Genomic DNA, 15,690 nt, shown 5'->3' on the forward strand with positions numbered 1-15,690 from the left:
AGCAGGGGGGGGGGGGGGAGGTGGTGGGGGGGGGGGTGGCGACACGGTTTTAAAGAGAGGGAGAGAGAGAGAGAGAGAGAGGGAGAGAGAGAGAAATAAAGTAAAAGTGTGAGTTCAGGGCACAGCGGGCAAACACCAACCTCTCCGGGAGGCAGACCTCACACATGGAAGGGTCAAGGCGCCGCGGAGCACCTCGGCTAACCGCTGAACCGGTGAGATGGGGTCTGAGCTGGGCCCGGGGCCTGACCCTGTACATTCTCCTGCCGGCAGCATTTTAACCGCTTTTCGCAAAATTTTCACGCAGCACGCAGAAGCCTCCCTCGCAGAAAGACAAACAGCGGTGGCTCGAGACACCCAGTGGCCTATTGATTTGTAGGGAAGCCATCGGGTGAGGGGTGTTTGCACACTAGCAGCGCGGTAAAATATTAACATCACATGGCACTGGCAGATAATGCATGATACTGTCGTGAACCCAAATTATAGGGAGCAATATTACGAAACAACCTCTCAACAAAAATAAAAGGATCAGTCGCATGACATAAATTGATCACTGTCTTTTGACCCTAAGATAAATGAGAATTGTGTTTTTAAAAGAGTCAATAGTCTGGGTTTTGACTCTTTGAAACGTCAAACAGTCTGTTCTACTGTACCACAGTAGACTATATACATGAAAGAAAATGACATTAAACATGTACTGTTAGTGTAAAGTACAGACAATTCTCCTTTTTTGGTTAAAATGCCCCGTGGAAGCCACCCACATTTTCGATAGCTTAAGGATACAGAACATTGAAGACAAGCCAAAGTTTAAGAATATAGAACGGGGGAGGCAAGCCAACGTTAATCATTCTTCTGAGCTTCTCTGGGTGTCCGAACGTAACTCTTGCTAGAATGACTTCGGGTTTCTTTGTACCATACGGATGAACAACGGGTTCTCTGAACTAGCGGCTCCCCTACTGCATGCAGTCAGGGGCCTGGTGTTTCCATGGATACCAGCAGGCTATAGTAAACCTTTGGAATACCGCGGATGTGTAGACAAAATGAGGTAGCAGCCAAAGAGTTTGCTTTTATTTTTAATTAACTAAAGGTTACGACGCATTCATTAGCATATGTGACACGTACGGTTTAAAAAGTTAATGTCTTACATACATTTGCAAATTTCTGCTCTGGTGACAAACTGCTCATCGTTAGAGCAGTCGCTCCAGGAGATACCTGATTTTGTTACAGACGATCTCTTGTTCACTTTAGGATGTTGAACACGTGTGCTTAAGTTCTTTCATATTTTTCTTCCCTTAAACATATGAATACAATGCAGGTTTGTCTCTTTTGCCTTTTCTTACATTGGCCAGATGTCCACACTTTCACCAATTAGTAAGCTTTTGATTCACCTCAGTCTTTAATTTGATCGAAAAAAACAAACATTTCTACACTTAAAAAAAAAGTAATCTACAGTATAGCACAATAATTACAATGTGAATATGGCATACATGTCTGACATAATGTGGCTTGACAAGGCGAATAATAATCCCTCAAGACATGAAAAGTGTCTAATTAAGGGAAATGAACAGCTTGTTAAAATTCCAGGAGTTGTTGTTGGAACAAAAACCAGCACAAATAGGGATCCCCAGGACTGAGTTTTAGAACCATTGTGTTAGAGGCTGGCACACAGGCCAAGTTCAGATAGCCCATCTTTTCTTTTTAGAATTCTTAGAAAGTACTGATGCTTGACAATACATAAATTAATTATAAAAAATCAGTGCTGAAAATGAAAGGAGATTTGTTTCACTCAGTTGCAGTAAATTAATTTTAAATGTGCTTTATTAGTTGAGACATTTCATCAGGGGAAAGACAGATGTTTTGGCAGTCAAGCTTCATTTAATATTTAAAACAAATATGAAAAAGCTTGAGCGTAAAACTTACCCAATTCTTAAAGTAATATTATTTTATTTATTAAATTATTTTCATAAGCAAGAACAGTGGTAAGTTTTAGGTGCAGTAGTGTGATGTTTCTCCTGTTTTCCCCTAGGTATGGTACCACTGAAACCTCAGCACAAATGTGTAATTTTTTTGTGTGGTAATTTGTTTGTGTTTTACTGATTGTGACTGAAAAACACAACTGAGATTGTGACCAGGAGGTTATAAGTTTGAATTCCAAGGGGACTGGGGATTGCTGTTATTGTACCAGAGCAAAGAAGATAACCAGAAATGCTTACGTAAATAACCAACTGCAGAAAAGGAGAAAGGAGGGGGAAAATGTAAAGTTAAGACGCTGGCCTAGATATAGACCCCCCATTAACGAGATAAACAGATATACCCTATTCATACAAAATAAATTGGGCGCACATGTATGGACGGGACTCGCATGTGTAATAGGCCTACATGTGTACCAGGGGTTATTGTGATGTACAATTATACAAGTAAACAACCTGTGGAAGACCCTGTCTTGCATATCAATCACCCCGAATCTCCTCCCGCATCACTGAGGTTACTCGCGTCCAGTAACATCCAGTACACCCACTGGTCGTGTTTACGTAGTACGTGCAAGAGACCCCACAGCACTAGCTAAATGCAAATACAAACTACACAGATCCACAATGGCGCCCGCTTCCGACAGGGCTGAAATGACTTTGGTAGTCTGACATGCTTCTGTGAACATACGGTTCGTGCCGCATGAATGTGTGCTCATTAGAGTTAGGCTACAGCAAGTTTGAGAAGCTTTGTACATTTGCATGGTTCGCGCTCCATCACAGAGAGGCAGTGGAAGCGCAGCACTCACCTACTGACTTTCCTAAAATACGTCGTGGTTTATGAAAAGTGAATATAAAGTTTGCATGTTTAACAGTGACCCTCTGACTCTGCTATTTTATCATTTATATTTCCAAATAAAGTGCTGCAATTAGATATTCAGCTGTCGTATTTGTGTACCTCATGTTTTTATCATAGGGAACATACTCGGGTAACGTTGAACCCAGGCCTCGCTTTCGTCGGTGTTTTTCCCCCAGATGTTTACATGCGAGTATATGCCGAACCCATTGGATAATTTAATGAGAAACACGCACAGGTAACTTAAGATGTAATCAAATAAATCAGGAATCCGTTTTAGGTGATTGCAAATTAAATTTGCAGTAAATTAAATACAGTTGCAGGACGATTAACAGCTTTATTGGTAAAGTTTTGGCCCTTCGCTCCTTACGAAATAGCTCACGAGCTACCTCTGCTGTGCACATGCAGTTCAACTTTCAGACTAGACTAGCGCTGCCAGTCTTCTGCGAGCAATATCTGTATGAAAAACTTCGAATCGCTCATCAACGTAAGCTAGGCTACATGTTGCGGAAGCAAACAGACGAATGATTTCTATACATTTTGAAGAAATATTGATTAACATTTCTTGTGTAATAAAAACAACAAGAACATGTTGAACATTTTATTTAATATATTCAACACACATCTTCATTTGTGATAATTAAGCACAGATAAGTTGTAACAAGGATTAAGCTAAATCATAGGCTAATTACAAGCTATATATCTTATACTAATAATTTAGTATTCATTCACTGGCATTTTACAACTTGCGTAAATTTATGATGGACAATTACAGAGGTAGTATAAATTTTATAATCCTGCAGAAAGCAGCTTTTGCTTTTGCTACTGTATCTTATCTTGTGAGTGAAAAAATTAACCCAGCAATATAAATAGAGTCACTGTATTTCCTTATTAGATTCCTTATCACTAAATCCCGACTCCGACCTTAGTGCAGCACCAAACCTCTAAACGGATCAACAGCTCTTAACTCGAAAGTTGTAGACGCATGCCAGTGGTCAGCCTCTCCAGTAGGTGACGCCAAACCACAGCGTCACCTGTGTCAAACGTAGTCTCCCACATATACTTTTCATAATATTCGATGGTCGTGTCTACGTTCCCGCTGTCGCTAGCGCCGTGTCTGTAGTGTAGGTTTTTGCACTGCACGGTATCTTTCTTGAGCCGCGTAATAATGGTGCAGCTTGTGGGGTCCCTCCGTAAAGAGCTCGCTGACTCCGTGTCCTCTTGCCGACTGCTCGTGGTAGGAGCCGGAGGAATCGGCTGCGAGCTGCTAAAAAACCTAGTCCTTACCGGCTTCAGAAATATCGAAGTGGTAAGAAAATGGGGAAAAAGGTTGTGGGCGGACCTTTTCGCACTCTTTTGTACTGGCTAGCCAGCAACGAAGGGCCTAGCTAGCGATGTCTGCCGCTATTGAATGAAATATTTGAGAATGCACGTTATTGTTAGATTTCTCAGTTATTATTGATTATTACATTAACAAAGTGTTATTTGACTGGTGGCGTGTATAGTCGGCTGACTGCTTAGCTGCTGTGTGTTGTTTTTATGGCTCAGGTTGTGTTTTATAAAAGTAGCTAGCATAATCGCGAGCATAAACTTGGCTAGCTAGTTTTCGAGCTAGATTCATTTGTGCGCTTAGGTTGGCTCAAGACTTGGTATATGAGCGCACATACCTACTCATGTAGCTAGTTGGCTAATTATCATTATTTATAACTGTGAGTAATCTATCATCGTTAGAAATCGTAACAGTCTTGTATAACGGAATGGCCATGGACAATACGCACATCTGCGCCATGCCAAAGTCTTTTTTTATTTCAATTTCCCAACATTTCCCCGCCAGGCGGCCCTTTCAAAATTGCTTCAAAGAGGACCACGCAAAATTGTGACGTTTTACACATGTCCTGGTTTCATTGTTCCAAAGAAGTTGCAGTCGGCCTTAAAGGAAACTTTGAAGTAGACCTGTGTAGTTGAAAGACGACAAAAGTTATTTATTTCTGCGGTGTTACAGTTTTTGTTTGCCAGTTATTTGCCAGTTATCTTTATTAATAATGATACAAAGTTTGGTAGCTGTTTGGATTTACTGTATTGCTATGATCTCATCCACTAGAACATGCAGCAGGACACCCTCAAAATGTTATACAAATTTATGAGATGTTATTACTTATAGTGCACAATATGAAATTGAAATATTAATATTTCTGTCTGCTGTGCTGATTGGTGCTTTTTTATTATTGGGTTTCATGTGAAGTTGGAGGCTGAAAGAATGCTTGTGAAGGGAGTATCATAGTTGAAAATAATGTTTCCGTGGTGTGTATCTAAACGGTAAACTTTAAAAAATTTTGTTTAAGATTGACCTGGACACCATCGACGTCAGTAACCTGAATCGACAGTTCCTCTTCCAGAAGAAACATGTGGGGAAATCCAAAGCTCAGGTAAGAAAGAGCCAGACTTCCTCTCTTTCTCGAAAACACTGTTGTGCTCTTGCCGTCTGTGCGGATTGTGACTGCAGTCAGAATTTCTTGTCTTTTGTGCAGTCGTTCTAAGAACGTGGCTGGCTATGATGTGTGAGTGTGTTGCTGCTAAGTGTCGAACTGCACCATCTTTAGCCATTCCGCCAACAAGGCGCACCATGCAGTTGGTGCAGTCAGTGAAAGACCAAGGGGGTCCATCCAGTGGAGCTAATTGTGCTGGATGCGTGTGTGTGTGCTATGCGCGTACTGCCGCCGTTAAATTGTCACTCACTTAGTAAGTTGTGTTGTGTGAAGTATATATATTGTCGCTGTATTGCGTTACGTTGTGCGTAGCGTTGAGGCTGTTGTGTTGCAGGTTGCTAAGGAGAGTGTACTGCGATTCTGTCCCAAAGCCAACATCACGGCGTACCACGACAGCATCATGAAGTAAGTCCCTTAAGCCAGGGTCTGTCTGTCTGTCTGTCTGTCTGTCTGTCTGGCCTTTGTCTTAGTCTGTCTGTCTGTCTGTCTGTCTGTCTGGCCTTTGTCTTAGTCTGTTTTCCATATCCGAGTCCGTCTGTCCCAGTCTCTGATAGACGGTCAGTGTGATTTGCTGGCATTATAGCTAGCTAACTTCTCGTCCAAGCAACGATACAGAGCACTGCAGCCAGCTTTCTCTCCCAACACGCACTCACACACACACACACACACACACAAACACAAACACACTCACACTTGCACTCTCACACACACACAAACACACGCACTTACACATACACTCACAGGCCACTAGGCATGCCCACTACTACCTCAATTTAAGGCATAGAAAGTAATGTTAGATGTGCTTTTCATAAAGTATGGAATTTAGAGAAATTCTGGTGTAGTGCCGTTTAAATATTTTGATAACACCACACTTTTTTGGTTACCAGCATATGTAACCCAGATGTTCAGCTGTCATCTGATTGGTGTCTTTGTCTGATGCTCACAGTCAAATTCAAAAAGCATGCAACCTGAAATTTGCTCAATATCGAACTGTTATTGTAGGTGGCTGAGAGATATGCTTATGTTTTCTCAACGTAATAGTGACAGCACACTATTTTCTGCTTTGTTTTCTTCAGTGTGGAAAAGCGTAGGATCCTGTGTTAGTGTGACCTGTGTGTGTGTGTGTCTGTTTGTACTGTTAAATCAATAAACTTGTTGCTTTTTTTCTCTCCATAGTCCGGATTACAATGTGGAGTTCTTCAGGAATTTCTCTCTCGTCATGAACGCCTTGGATAACCGAGGTACGGACACCTCTGTGTTTTCCCTTCACTGCGTTCTCCCTTTCCTCCTCCTCTCTCTCCCCTCTCCTGTCTTTAAGCAAGTGTGTCTCTCTCCTCTTTTCTCTGTACCTCTTTCTTCCTGCCTGATGGCTTCGCCCTGTCTCCTAGCGGCCCGTAACCATGTCAACCGGATGTGCCTGGCGGCGGACATCCCCTTGATTGAGAGCGGTACAGCAGGTTACCTGGGCCAGGTGACTGTCATCAAGAAGGTGAGATACACATGCATGCATCCATCTGGAAGTGTGCAACGCGTGCGCACACACACACACTCACACACACATGCACACACCCACACACACACCCTTGACGACAAGGAGAACCTGTGTATAAATAGTACATACCTTTACGTATGTAATTGGAGTAAAGCTTTTGAACACACACGACTGCTTGTAGTATATATGTATATAGAAGGGTATTCAGCTGTCAGTCTGGGAGCTGTAGACTTACTGTTTGGTCACTGGATCGTTGGACCAGAAAACTGCGTTTATTGTAATTAATGTAGAATTAATATGTCGAAGTCTGTACCTGAAGAGTGTGTCCGTGCCCCCCCCCCCCCACAGGGGCTGACGGAGTGCTACGAGTGCCAGCCCAAACCCACGCAGAAAACCTTCCCAGGGTGCACCATCCGCAACACCCCGTCGGAGCCCATCCACTGCATCGTGTGGGCCAAGTACCTCTTCAAGTACGAAGGTTTGCCCGTCGCTAGTTAGCGCCGCGCGCTCCGCCGCGGTCACCTGATTAACCGGCGCGTTCCGTCTGTCCTGCAGCCAGCTGTTCGGAGAGGAGGACGCCGACCAGGAGGTGTCCCCCGACACCGCGGACCCCGAGGCCGCCTGTGAGTGGACCTCCACTTTGATTGGTTTGATTTTTTTAGGTTCTCTCCTCGGTTTTCTAGAATTCTCTTTGTGTTTTTTTTTTCCCTCAAGGGGACCCTGCGGAGGCCGCCGCCCGAGCCGGCGCGTCCAATCAGGACGGAGACATCAAGCGCGTGTCCACCAAGGAGTGGGCCCGGTCCACAGGGTACGACCCCGTCAAGATCTTCAACAAGGTGGGTCTGACTAAAACCAGATGAAAAGTGGCGCTTCACTGTTGGCTAAGGGCTAAACGGATGAGAGGTGCTCTAACTGAACACCTGGTCACGCAGCTTTTTAAAGATGACATCATGTACCTGCTGACCATGGACAAGCTGTGGAAGAAGAGGAAAGCTCCGCAACCTCTAGAATGGACTGAAGTACAGAAGCTAGGTGAGAATAATGCTACTGCTACACACAGCGCTGTTACCACAGTGCTAATGCTACACACAGCTCTGTTACCACAATGCTACTGCTACACACAGCGCTGTTACCACAGTGCTAATGCTACTGCTACAAACAGCGCTGTTACCACAATGCTAATGCTACTGCTACAAACAGCGCTGTTACCACAATGCTAATGCTACTGCTACAAACAGCGCTGTTACCACAATGCTACTGCTACACACAGCGCTGTTACCACAATGCTACTGCTACACACAGCGCTGTTACCACAGTGCTAATGCTACTGCTACAAACAGCGCTGTTACCACAATGCTAATGCTACTGCTACACACAGTGCTGTTACCACAATGCTAATGCTACTGCTAATGCTCCTGCTACACACAGCGCTGTTACCACAATGCTAATGCTACTGCTACAAACAGCGCTGTTACCACAATGCTAATGCTACTGCTACACACAGTGCTGTTACCACAATGCTAATGCTACTGCTACACACAGTTCTGTTATCACAATGCTACTGCTAATGCTACTGCCACACACAGCGCTGTTACCACAATGCTAATGCTACTGCTAAACACAGTTCTGTTCTCACAATGCTACTGCTAATGCTACTGCCACACACAGCGCTCTTACTGCACTGCAAATGCTACTGCTACACTCAGTGCTGTTACCACACTGCTAGTGCTACACACAGGGCTGTTACTACAATGCTACTGCTACTGCTAAACACAGTGCTGTTACCACACTGCTAGTGCTACACACAGGGCTGTTACCACACTGCTAATGCTACACACAGCACTGTTACCACACTGCTAATGCTACACACAGCACTGTTACCACACTGCTAATGCTACACACAGCACTGTTACCACACTGCTAGTGCTACACACAGGGCTGTTACTACAATGCTACTGCTACTGCTAAACACAGTGCTGTTACCACACTGCTAGTGCTACACACAGGGCTGTTACCACACTGCTAATGCTACACACAGCACTGTTACCACAGTGCTAATGCTACACACAGGGCTGTTACCACACTGCTAATGCTACACACAGCACTGTTACCACACTGCTAATGCTACACACAGCACTGTTACCACACTGCTAATGCTACACACAGCACTGTTACCACACTGCTAGTGCTACACACAGCACTGTTACCACACTGCTAATGCTACACACAGCACTGTTACCACACTGCTAATGCTACACACAGCACTGTTACCACACTGCTAGTGCTACACACAGCACTGTTACCACACTGCTAATGCTACACACAGCACTGTTACCACACTGCTAATGCTACACACAGCACTGTTACCACACTGCTAGTGCTACACACAGGGCTGTTACCACACTGCTAATGCTACACACAGCACTGTTACCACACTGCTAATGCTACACACAGGGCTGTTACCACAGTGCTAATGCTACACACAGGGCTGTTACCAGACTGCTAATGCTACACACAGGGCTGTTACCACAGTGCTAATGCTACACACAGGGCTGTTACCACACTGCTAATGCTACACACAGCACTGTTACCACACTGCTAATGCTACACACAGGGCTGTTACCAGACTGCTAATGCTACACACAGGGCTGTTACCACACTGCTAATGCTACACACAGCACTGTTACCACACTGCTAATGCTACTGCTACACACAGGGCTGTTACCACACTGCTAATGCTACACACAGGGCTGTTACCACACTGCTAATGCTACACACAGGGCTGTTACCACACTGCTAATGCTACACACAGCACTGTTACCACACTGCTAATGCTACACACAGCACTGTTACCAGACTGCTAATGCTACACACAGCACTGTTACCACACTGCTAATGCTACACACAGCACTGTTACCACACTGCTAATGCTACACACAGCACTGTTACCAGACTGCTAATGCTACACACAGGGCTGTTACCACACTGCTACTGCTACACACAGCACTGTTACCACACTGCTAATGCTACACACAGGGCTGTTACCACACTGCTACTGCTACACACAGGGCTGTTACCACACTGCTAATGCTACACACAGGGCTGTTACCAGACTGCTAATGCTACACCGCTAACGTTAACGTGTCTGCAGCATGCCCCCAGGAGGAGGTGTCGGGGACGGGGCTAAAGGACCAGCAGGTGCTCGGGGTACGGGGGCACAGCCACCTGTTCTCCCGAAGCGTGGAGACGCTGCGCGCTCAGCTGGCTGAGAAGGGCGAAGGAGGAGAGCTCGCCTGGGACAAGGTAGGCAGGGCAGGGGTGTGGCAGGGGAGGGGTGCCAGCTGTGACAGCATTGCTCCGCCCCTTTTAAAGAGCAGATTAAGCAGTGAGTCAAAGTCAGACGTCAGCACCCCGTTTCAAAGTTTGATGACTCAAATCTCAGTTATAACAGGTTTCTCGCCTGTACCCGTCTGGGCAGGATGAAAGCTGACATGCTCTTGATTGCCCTCGTACCTGTGTTTGACCCCGCCCTCCCTCCCTCCCTCCCTTGTGCGTGTTGCCAGGACGACCCCCCCGCCATGGACTTTGTGACGGCCGCAGCGAACCTGCGTATGCACATCTTCAGCATGAACATGAAGAGCCGCTTTGACGTCAAGTGTGAGTGACTGGGGGTGTGGCGGGCGGGTGTGGGGGGGGGGGTTTGGGCGTTTCTCCGCACCGTCTCCGGGTCGCTCACGTCCCCTCGCTGTCGTTTGTCCGCAGCCATGGCCGGGAACATCATCCCGGCGATCGCCACCACCAACGCCGTCATCGCCGGGCTCATCGTGCTGGAGGCCCTGAAGATCCTCTCGGGAGACCTGGAGCAGTGCCGCACGGTGAGGAGCGACCCCGCCCAACAAGATGTCCGCCAAACCTGAGCAGCCTCCGGCGGGGAGTGATCGCAGTGCTGTCTGTTTCTGTCTGTCTCTCTCTCTCTTTCACACTGTCTATCTCTCTGTCTCTCTCTCTCTCTCTCTCTCAGATCTTCCTGAACAAGCAGCCCAACCCGCGTAAGAAGCTGCTGGTCCCGTGTGCGCTGGACCCGCCCAACGCCAGCTGCTACGTGTGCGCCAGCAAGCCCGAGGTCACCGTCCGCCTCAACGTGCAGAAGACCCAGGTGCTCAGCCTGCAGGACAAGGTACCGCCCCCTTCCCTCTGCCCCGCCCCCTCAGCAGTCATCACGCTGCCTGTTTCCCTCTACCCCGCCCCCTCTGCCACCATCACCCCGCCCCCTTCCCTCTACCCTGCCCCCTCTGCCACCATCACCCCGCCCCCTTCCCTCTACCCCGCCCCCTCTGCATTCACCACCACGCCCCCTTCCCTCTACCCTGCCCCCTCTGCAGTCATCACCCTGCCCCCTTCCCTCTACCGTGCCCCCTCTTCCACCATCACCCCGCCCCCTTCCCTCTACCCTGCCCCCCTGCCACCATCACCCCGCCCCCTTCCCTCTACCCCGCCCCCTTCCCTCTACCCTGCCCCCTCTGCATTCACCACCACGCCCCCTTCCCTCTACCCCGCCCCCTCTGCATTCACCACCACGCCCCCTTCCCTCTACCCCGCCCCCTCTGCCACCATCACCCCGCCCCCTTCCCTCTACCCTGCCCCCTCTGCATTCACCACCACGCCCCCTTCCCTGTGCCCCACCCCTTTCCCTCTAACCCGCCCCCTTTTCTGTCATCACCCCACCCCCTTTCCTCTACCCCGCCCCCTCTGCCACCATCACCCCGCCCCCTTCCCTCTACCCCACCCCCTCTGACGCCATTACCTCGCCCTCTACCCCGCCCCCTCAGCCATCACCACCCTGTCCCCTCCACTGTCACCACCTTGCTTGGCTGCCCAGTACTGCTGTAATTGCCATTGGGAAAGGCCTCATTTATTCAGAACAACTACTGGCCCAGTTTGGCCTGATTGGTCAAATGTGGGCAGAACAAACTGGTCACCAGCGCTGTTGTTCTGGAAATGATCAACGAGACGTGTAGCAGTAGTGCATGTGCATGTTTATGTATGCACATGTATCTATGGAGGCCGTGTGCATGTGCTTAGTGTGTGTGGGTTTTGGGTTAAATGCTGGCAGAGGGCTTTGATTGGCAGTTCCTGTGTGAGCGACGCTGATGACGGTGCATTATTCGTCAGATTCTGAAGGAGAAGCTGGGCATGGTGGCACCTGACGTGCAGATCGAGGACGGGAAGGGGACCATTCTCATCTCCTCAGAGGAAGGAGAGACTTCGGGTAAGGCTCTCTTATGCCACACTGCAACTGTGGTGTCACTGCTACTACTGCAAGCAATTCTGCAGCAGGTCAGCAGAGGGAGACAAATCCCTCTTTAATGTTGGCTCATTAGTCTCTCTCTCTCTCTCTTTCTCTCTATCTAGCAAACAATAACCGCTGCCTATCTGAGTTTGGTATCAGGAATGGGAGCCGTTTGCAAGTGGATGACTTCCTCCAAGATTACACACTCCTCATAAATGTGTTGCACTGGTGAGTGTGGCCTGCGATTAACTCTGTGTGTGCCAGTGTGCCCCCTGGGCCTGTCAATCATCAATCCTGATCCTGAGTTAACACTGAACCTTGCCATGTGTTTGTGCTTGCGTGTGTGTGTCCGTGTGTGTCCATGTGTGCGTGTGTGTGTCTGTATGTGTGTGTATCTGCGTGTGTTTGTGTGTGTGTGTCTCTGTATGTGTGTGTGTGTGTGTGTGTGTGTGTGTGTCCATGTGTGCGTCTGTGTGTGTGTATCTGCGTGTGTTTGTGTGTGTGTCTGTATATGTGTGTGTCTGTATGTGTGTGTGTGCGCGCGTGTGTGCGTGCGTGAAAAGTGAGGACTTGCCGAAGGACGTTGAGTTTGAGCTGGTAGGCGACGCCCCAGACAAGGCCCCGCCCCAGACCAGCACCCCAGAAGAGGGTAAGAGCATCGCCAACGGTAGCGAAGACTCCGCCCAACCTTCCACTTCCTCTAAAGGTGAGCACGCCATGCACATGCACACGGATTTTGACATTTTACCCTTAAATTGTTCTTTGGCCTCGACCTGTTGTTTATTGTCTTAAATAAGCATACCAATTATACTCATGTTATCACGAAGTTTTATCATAACTGTATCTCATGTAACACTCTAAGTCATTGCAGTATGCAAACTAATGTCCCTTCAGATGAGTTATTGGACTATTATCAATAACACTCTTAATGGAAAAAGATAAACTCAACCATTCACTACCGCTTTAGTGTTCATCAAAACGTTCAATGCAGACTTGTGGACGAACTTGTTGATTTAAACAGCAGAATCAGCAAAGATCATAGAAACAGATTAGGTCACTCGTATACATGTGGGCTTAGACAATGAAAGGAGCACCAGTCCAAAAGTTCAAATAATAAATGGATATAGACCAGTGGTCTCCAACCCTGGTCCTGGAGAGCTACAGGATCTGCTAGTTTTCATAGTGACTCTGCACTTCATGAATCAATTAGAGCAGTTGATTACACCGTTAACTCAACTCACCTGGTGTCTTGGGTCTCAAATGGGTGCTGATTTTAAGGTGAAAATGAAAACCAGCAGACCCTGTAGCTCTCCAGGACCGGGGTTGGAGACCATTGATATAGACAAAGACACAGTTGAATAGTGGTACCCCCCCCCCCACAGCAGCCCCTGCAGAGGACGATGACGTTCTCATCGTGGATTCGGACGAAGAGCCCTCCTCCAGCGCCATGGATGTTGCCCAGGAGACGGGCTCACACAAACGGAAGCTGCAGGACGCGGAGACCGGCGAGGGCGTGGCCAAGCGCAAGCGACTGGAGCAACCGTCCGCCGATGACGATGACATCATAGCGCTCGACTAGCTCCGGCACGGGGGGGCGTGTCCATGGTCGTATTTGTGTCTCCTCTTATCGAACACCTGTAAATATATATGTACAAAAACTGACCCGTCAAAAGCAGTATGCTTATTTTTGTTGGATTTGTATTGTCAACTGAATGCCATTGACACAGCTGAAGACACAGCTGACTTCTGGAACAAGTTTTAAAGAATTGGGGAGGGGGGGTGAGAAAAAAAACTTTTGTATTTCTTATGAACCGGTTAGACACAAACCATGAGTCCAGTGCTCCATTTTGGGAGACAAAATCAAAGGAGACGAACAATGTAAACAAAGGCTAGGAAATTCAATATATATTTGAAAATAATAAGTTATCCAAGAGAGTATTTTCATTTTGCGGCCCTTTTAACCGTCTATGTAAACTGGAACCAGTCCTTCCTTGATGAGCCGCCGACAGTTTACGCAGTTCTCTGGTCTGTACAATAGACACTAGTGTAAAACGCAAAGTAGGTCCGGATTCGCCAATGAATCTGGAATCTTGTAGATTTCTGTAATATCGGGCCGTGTGAAAGACTTTACTCTGTGCGATTTACGGATAATTCGGTCTTCTGCTGTTAGGTGCTTATTTCCCGGTACCAATTGAAGAAAGGTGTTTTTGTGGGTGTTTGTGGTCAGCATTATTTATATTTCACCTTTTCATGGTTTTGTTTTTAGGCACATCGATACTGTACCTCATCTGGACCAAATAAAGACTGAATAAACGGTGAAATATTGTATAAGTGCAACCCCTATTTTTATTCACTTTTACCATAGGTTTCCAAGAAGAACGTGCTTAAATGAAAGCCTTATTTATTCTTGGGTAATCGGCGCAGTTTTATGAGCCACTTGTATGTGGAGCTCCCACTGACGCTTAACGAATTGGTCAAGCCAAGGGTGTGAACTCTCTGAACCCGCCGGATGACGACTTCTAGCTTCGACGGAGATTCTGCCAACTGCCACGCCCCTGCATGGTACTAGCACATTCAGTACCTTCCCTGGCTGTTTTTGCAAACATGTGGTTTCGTAACCATTTATCTGGTTTTAGATACGTGTAGATTTTCGTGCGTCAAATGAAGACACCAAGGCAAAAACATTCTTTAAAAAGTTCTGTTTGTGCTTATTTGGAGAACATAGTCCAAGAAAACACGTTCCCCTGTCAAGAAGTCATCACAAATGGTCTACATCGAAGTAATTTTGTACGCATTAAGTTTTTACATAAATGTTCAGCTAGTTAAGGCAAATAATCCGGAAAACTGTTTAGAGAGATAAGGAGCTTTATTTTCGTCGTGCAGGGTAAACTTTTTTTTGCACATAAATCTTGCCACTTACACAGCGGTGGAGGGGTTAAGGAATTAGCATTGTAGGTGAGAACTTGGTCCAGTTCCGGGCTTGTAGGTAGAGTTATGTGTAATTACAACTTTCGCTGTACCCTCTAGCAAGTTATTAGACAATCGCTTTAGCAAATGGAACTATAAACGTATAGCATGAAATAGTCTCGTAAGGAGTATGTGTTGCTTTGTGTAGTCTGCTAACGTCGAGTAACTTGAAATAGGCTACCAGTTGTGCCTCATCAGACCTTACAGGTAGCGATTATGAATCTATGTTAAACATCTTCATCTTAAAATGTAGCTTAAATACGGAATTTCATTTAAAAAAATATATATGGCCAAATGTCACTAGCCGCATAAAATATGGCTATAGCCCACAAAAAGAACTAATCTTGCAACGACAGTCACCTTTATTTTATTATGCTTCCGTACGCATTGATACATGCACGCTCGTTTTTCAACAAGCCTATTAAAATGAAATGCTACTATTTTGTTACTCATTGCGCAGCCTACTTGTAGGTATGCGGCTGTACCATCACACCAGGATCTAGCTATCTCGCGATGTTGCCATATGTGGAACACAGAGAAACGCCCCTATGAAGTCGCAGCTTATTGGCTGACATCGCACCGCCCCGTGCAATTATGTCTGTTTTGTCTTTATCACTTGTTTTCCAGTTCTGTGC

The 15,690-nt window shown here is 46.7% G+C and overlaps 1 protein-coding gene across 3 annotated transcripts; it reads left to right on the forward strand.

Moving 5' to 3' along the window:
• Positions 1-75: 75 nt before the first annotated feature.
• On the forward strand, positions 76-14,416 carry uba2 (ubiquitin-like modifier activating enzyme 2). Of its 3 annotated transcripts, none has more exons than XM_035395343.1 (17): positions 76-212; positions 5,163-5,246; positions 5,641-5,711; positions 6,483-6,547; positions 6,695-6,795; positions 7,147-7,268; positions 7,354-7,421; positions 7,513-7,634; positions 7,731-7,830; positions 9,950-10,101; positions 10,362-10,455; positions 10,561-10,673; positions 10,820-10,975; positions 11,971-12,067; positions 12,211-12,316; positions 12,652-12,794; positions 13,471-14,416. In XM_035395343.1, the coding sequence occupies exons 1-17, from the start codon at positions 165-167 to the stop codon at positions 13,665-13,667; spliced, it is 1,839 nt and encodes a 612-aa protein (XP_035251234.1). In that variant the 5' UTR covers positions 76-164; the 3' UTR covers positions 13,668-14,416. The 3 variants fall into 3 exon arrangements, with proteins under 3 accessions (XP_035251234.1, XP_035251233.1, XP_035251232.1); XM_035395342.1 differs by lacking the exon at positions 76-212 and adding an exon at positions 3,903-4,129 and having other exon boundaries at positions 13,474-14,416; XM_035395341.1 differs by lacking the exon at positions 76-212 and adding an exon at positions 3,904-4,129.
• The last annotated feature ends 1,274 nt before the right edge of the window (positions 14,417-15,690 follow it).

Source organism: Anguilla anguilla, chromosome 16 (genome assembly GCF_013347855.1).
Source record: "Anguilla anguilla isolate fAngAng1 chromosome 16, fAngAng1.pri, whole genome shotgun sequence".
NCBI lineage: Eukaryota > Metazoa > Chordata > Actinopteri > Anguilliformes > Anguillidae > Anguilla > Anguilla anguilla.

Excerpts from the sequence above, each read along its gene's own strand:
- uba2 (XM_035395341.1), top strand. The coding sequence starts at position 3,989 with ATGGTGCAGCTTGTGGGGTCCCTCCGTAAAGAGCTCGCTGACTCCGTG. Across the intron at positions 7,422-7,512 it reads CGCGGACCCCGAGGCCGCCT|GGGACCCTGCGGAGGCCGCC; the intron begins GTGAGTGGACCT and ends TTTTCCCTCAAG. Across the intron at positions 10,456-10,560 it reads GAGCCGCTTTGACGTCAAGT|CCATGGCCGGGAACATCATC; the intron begins GTGAGTGACTGG and ends GTTTGTCCGCAG.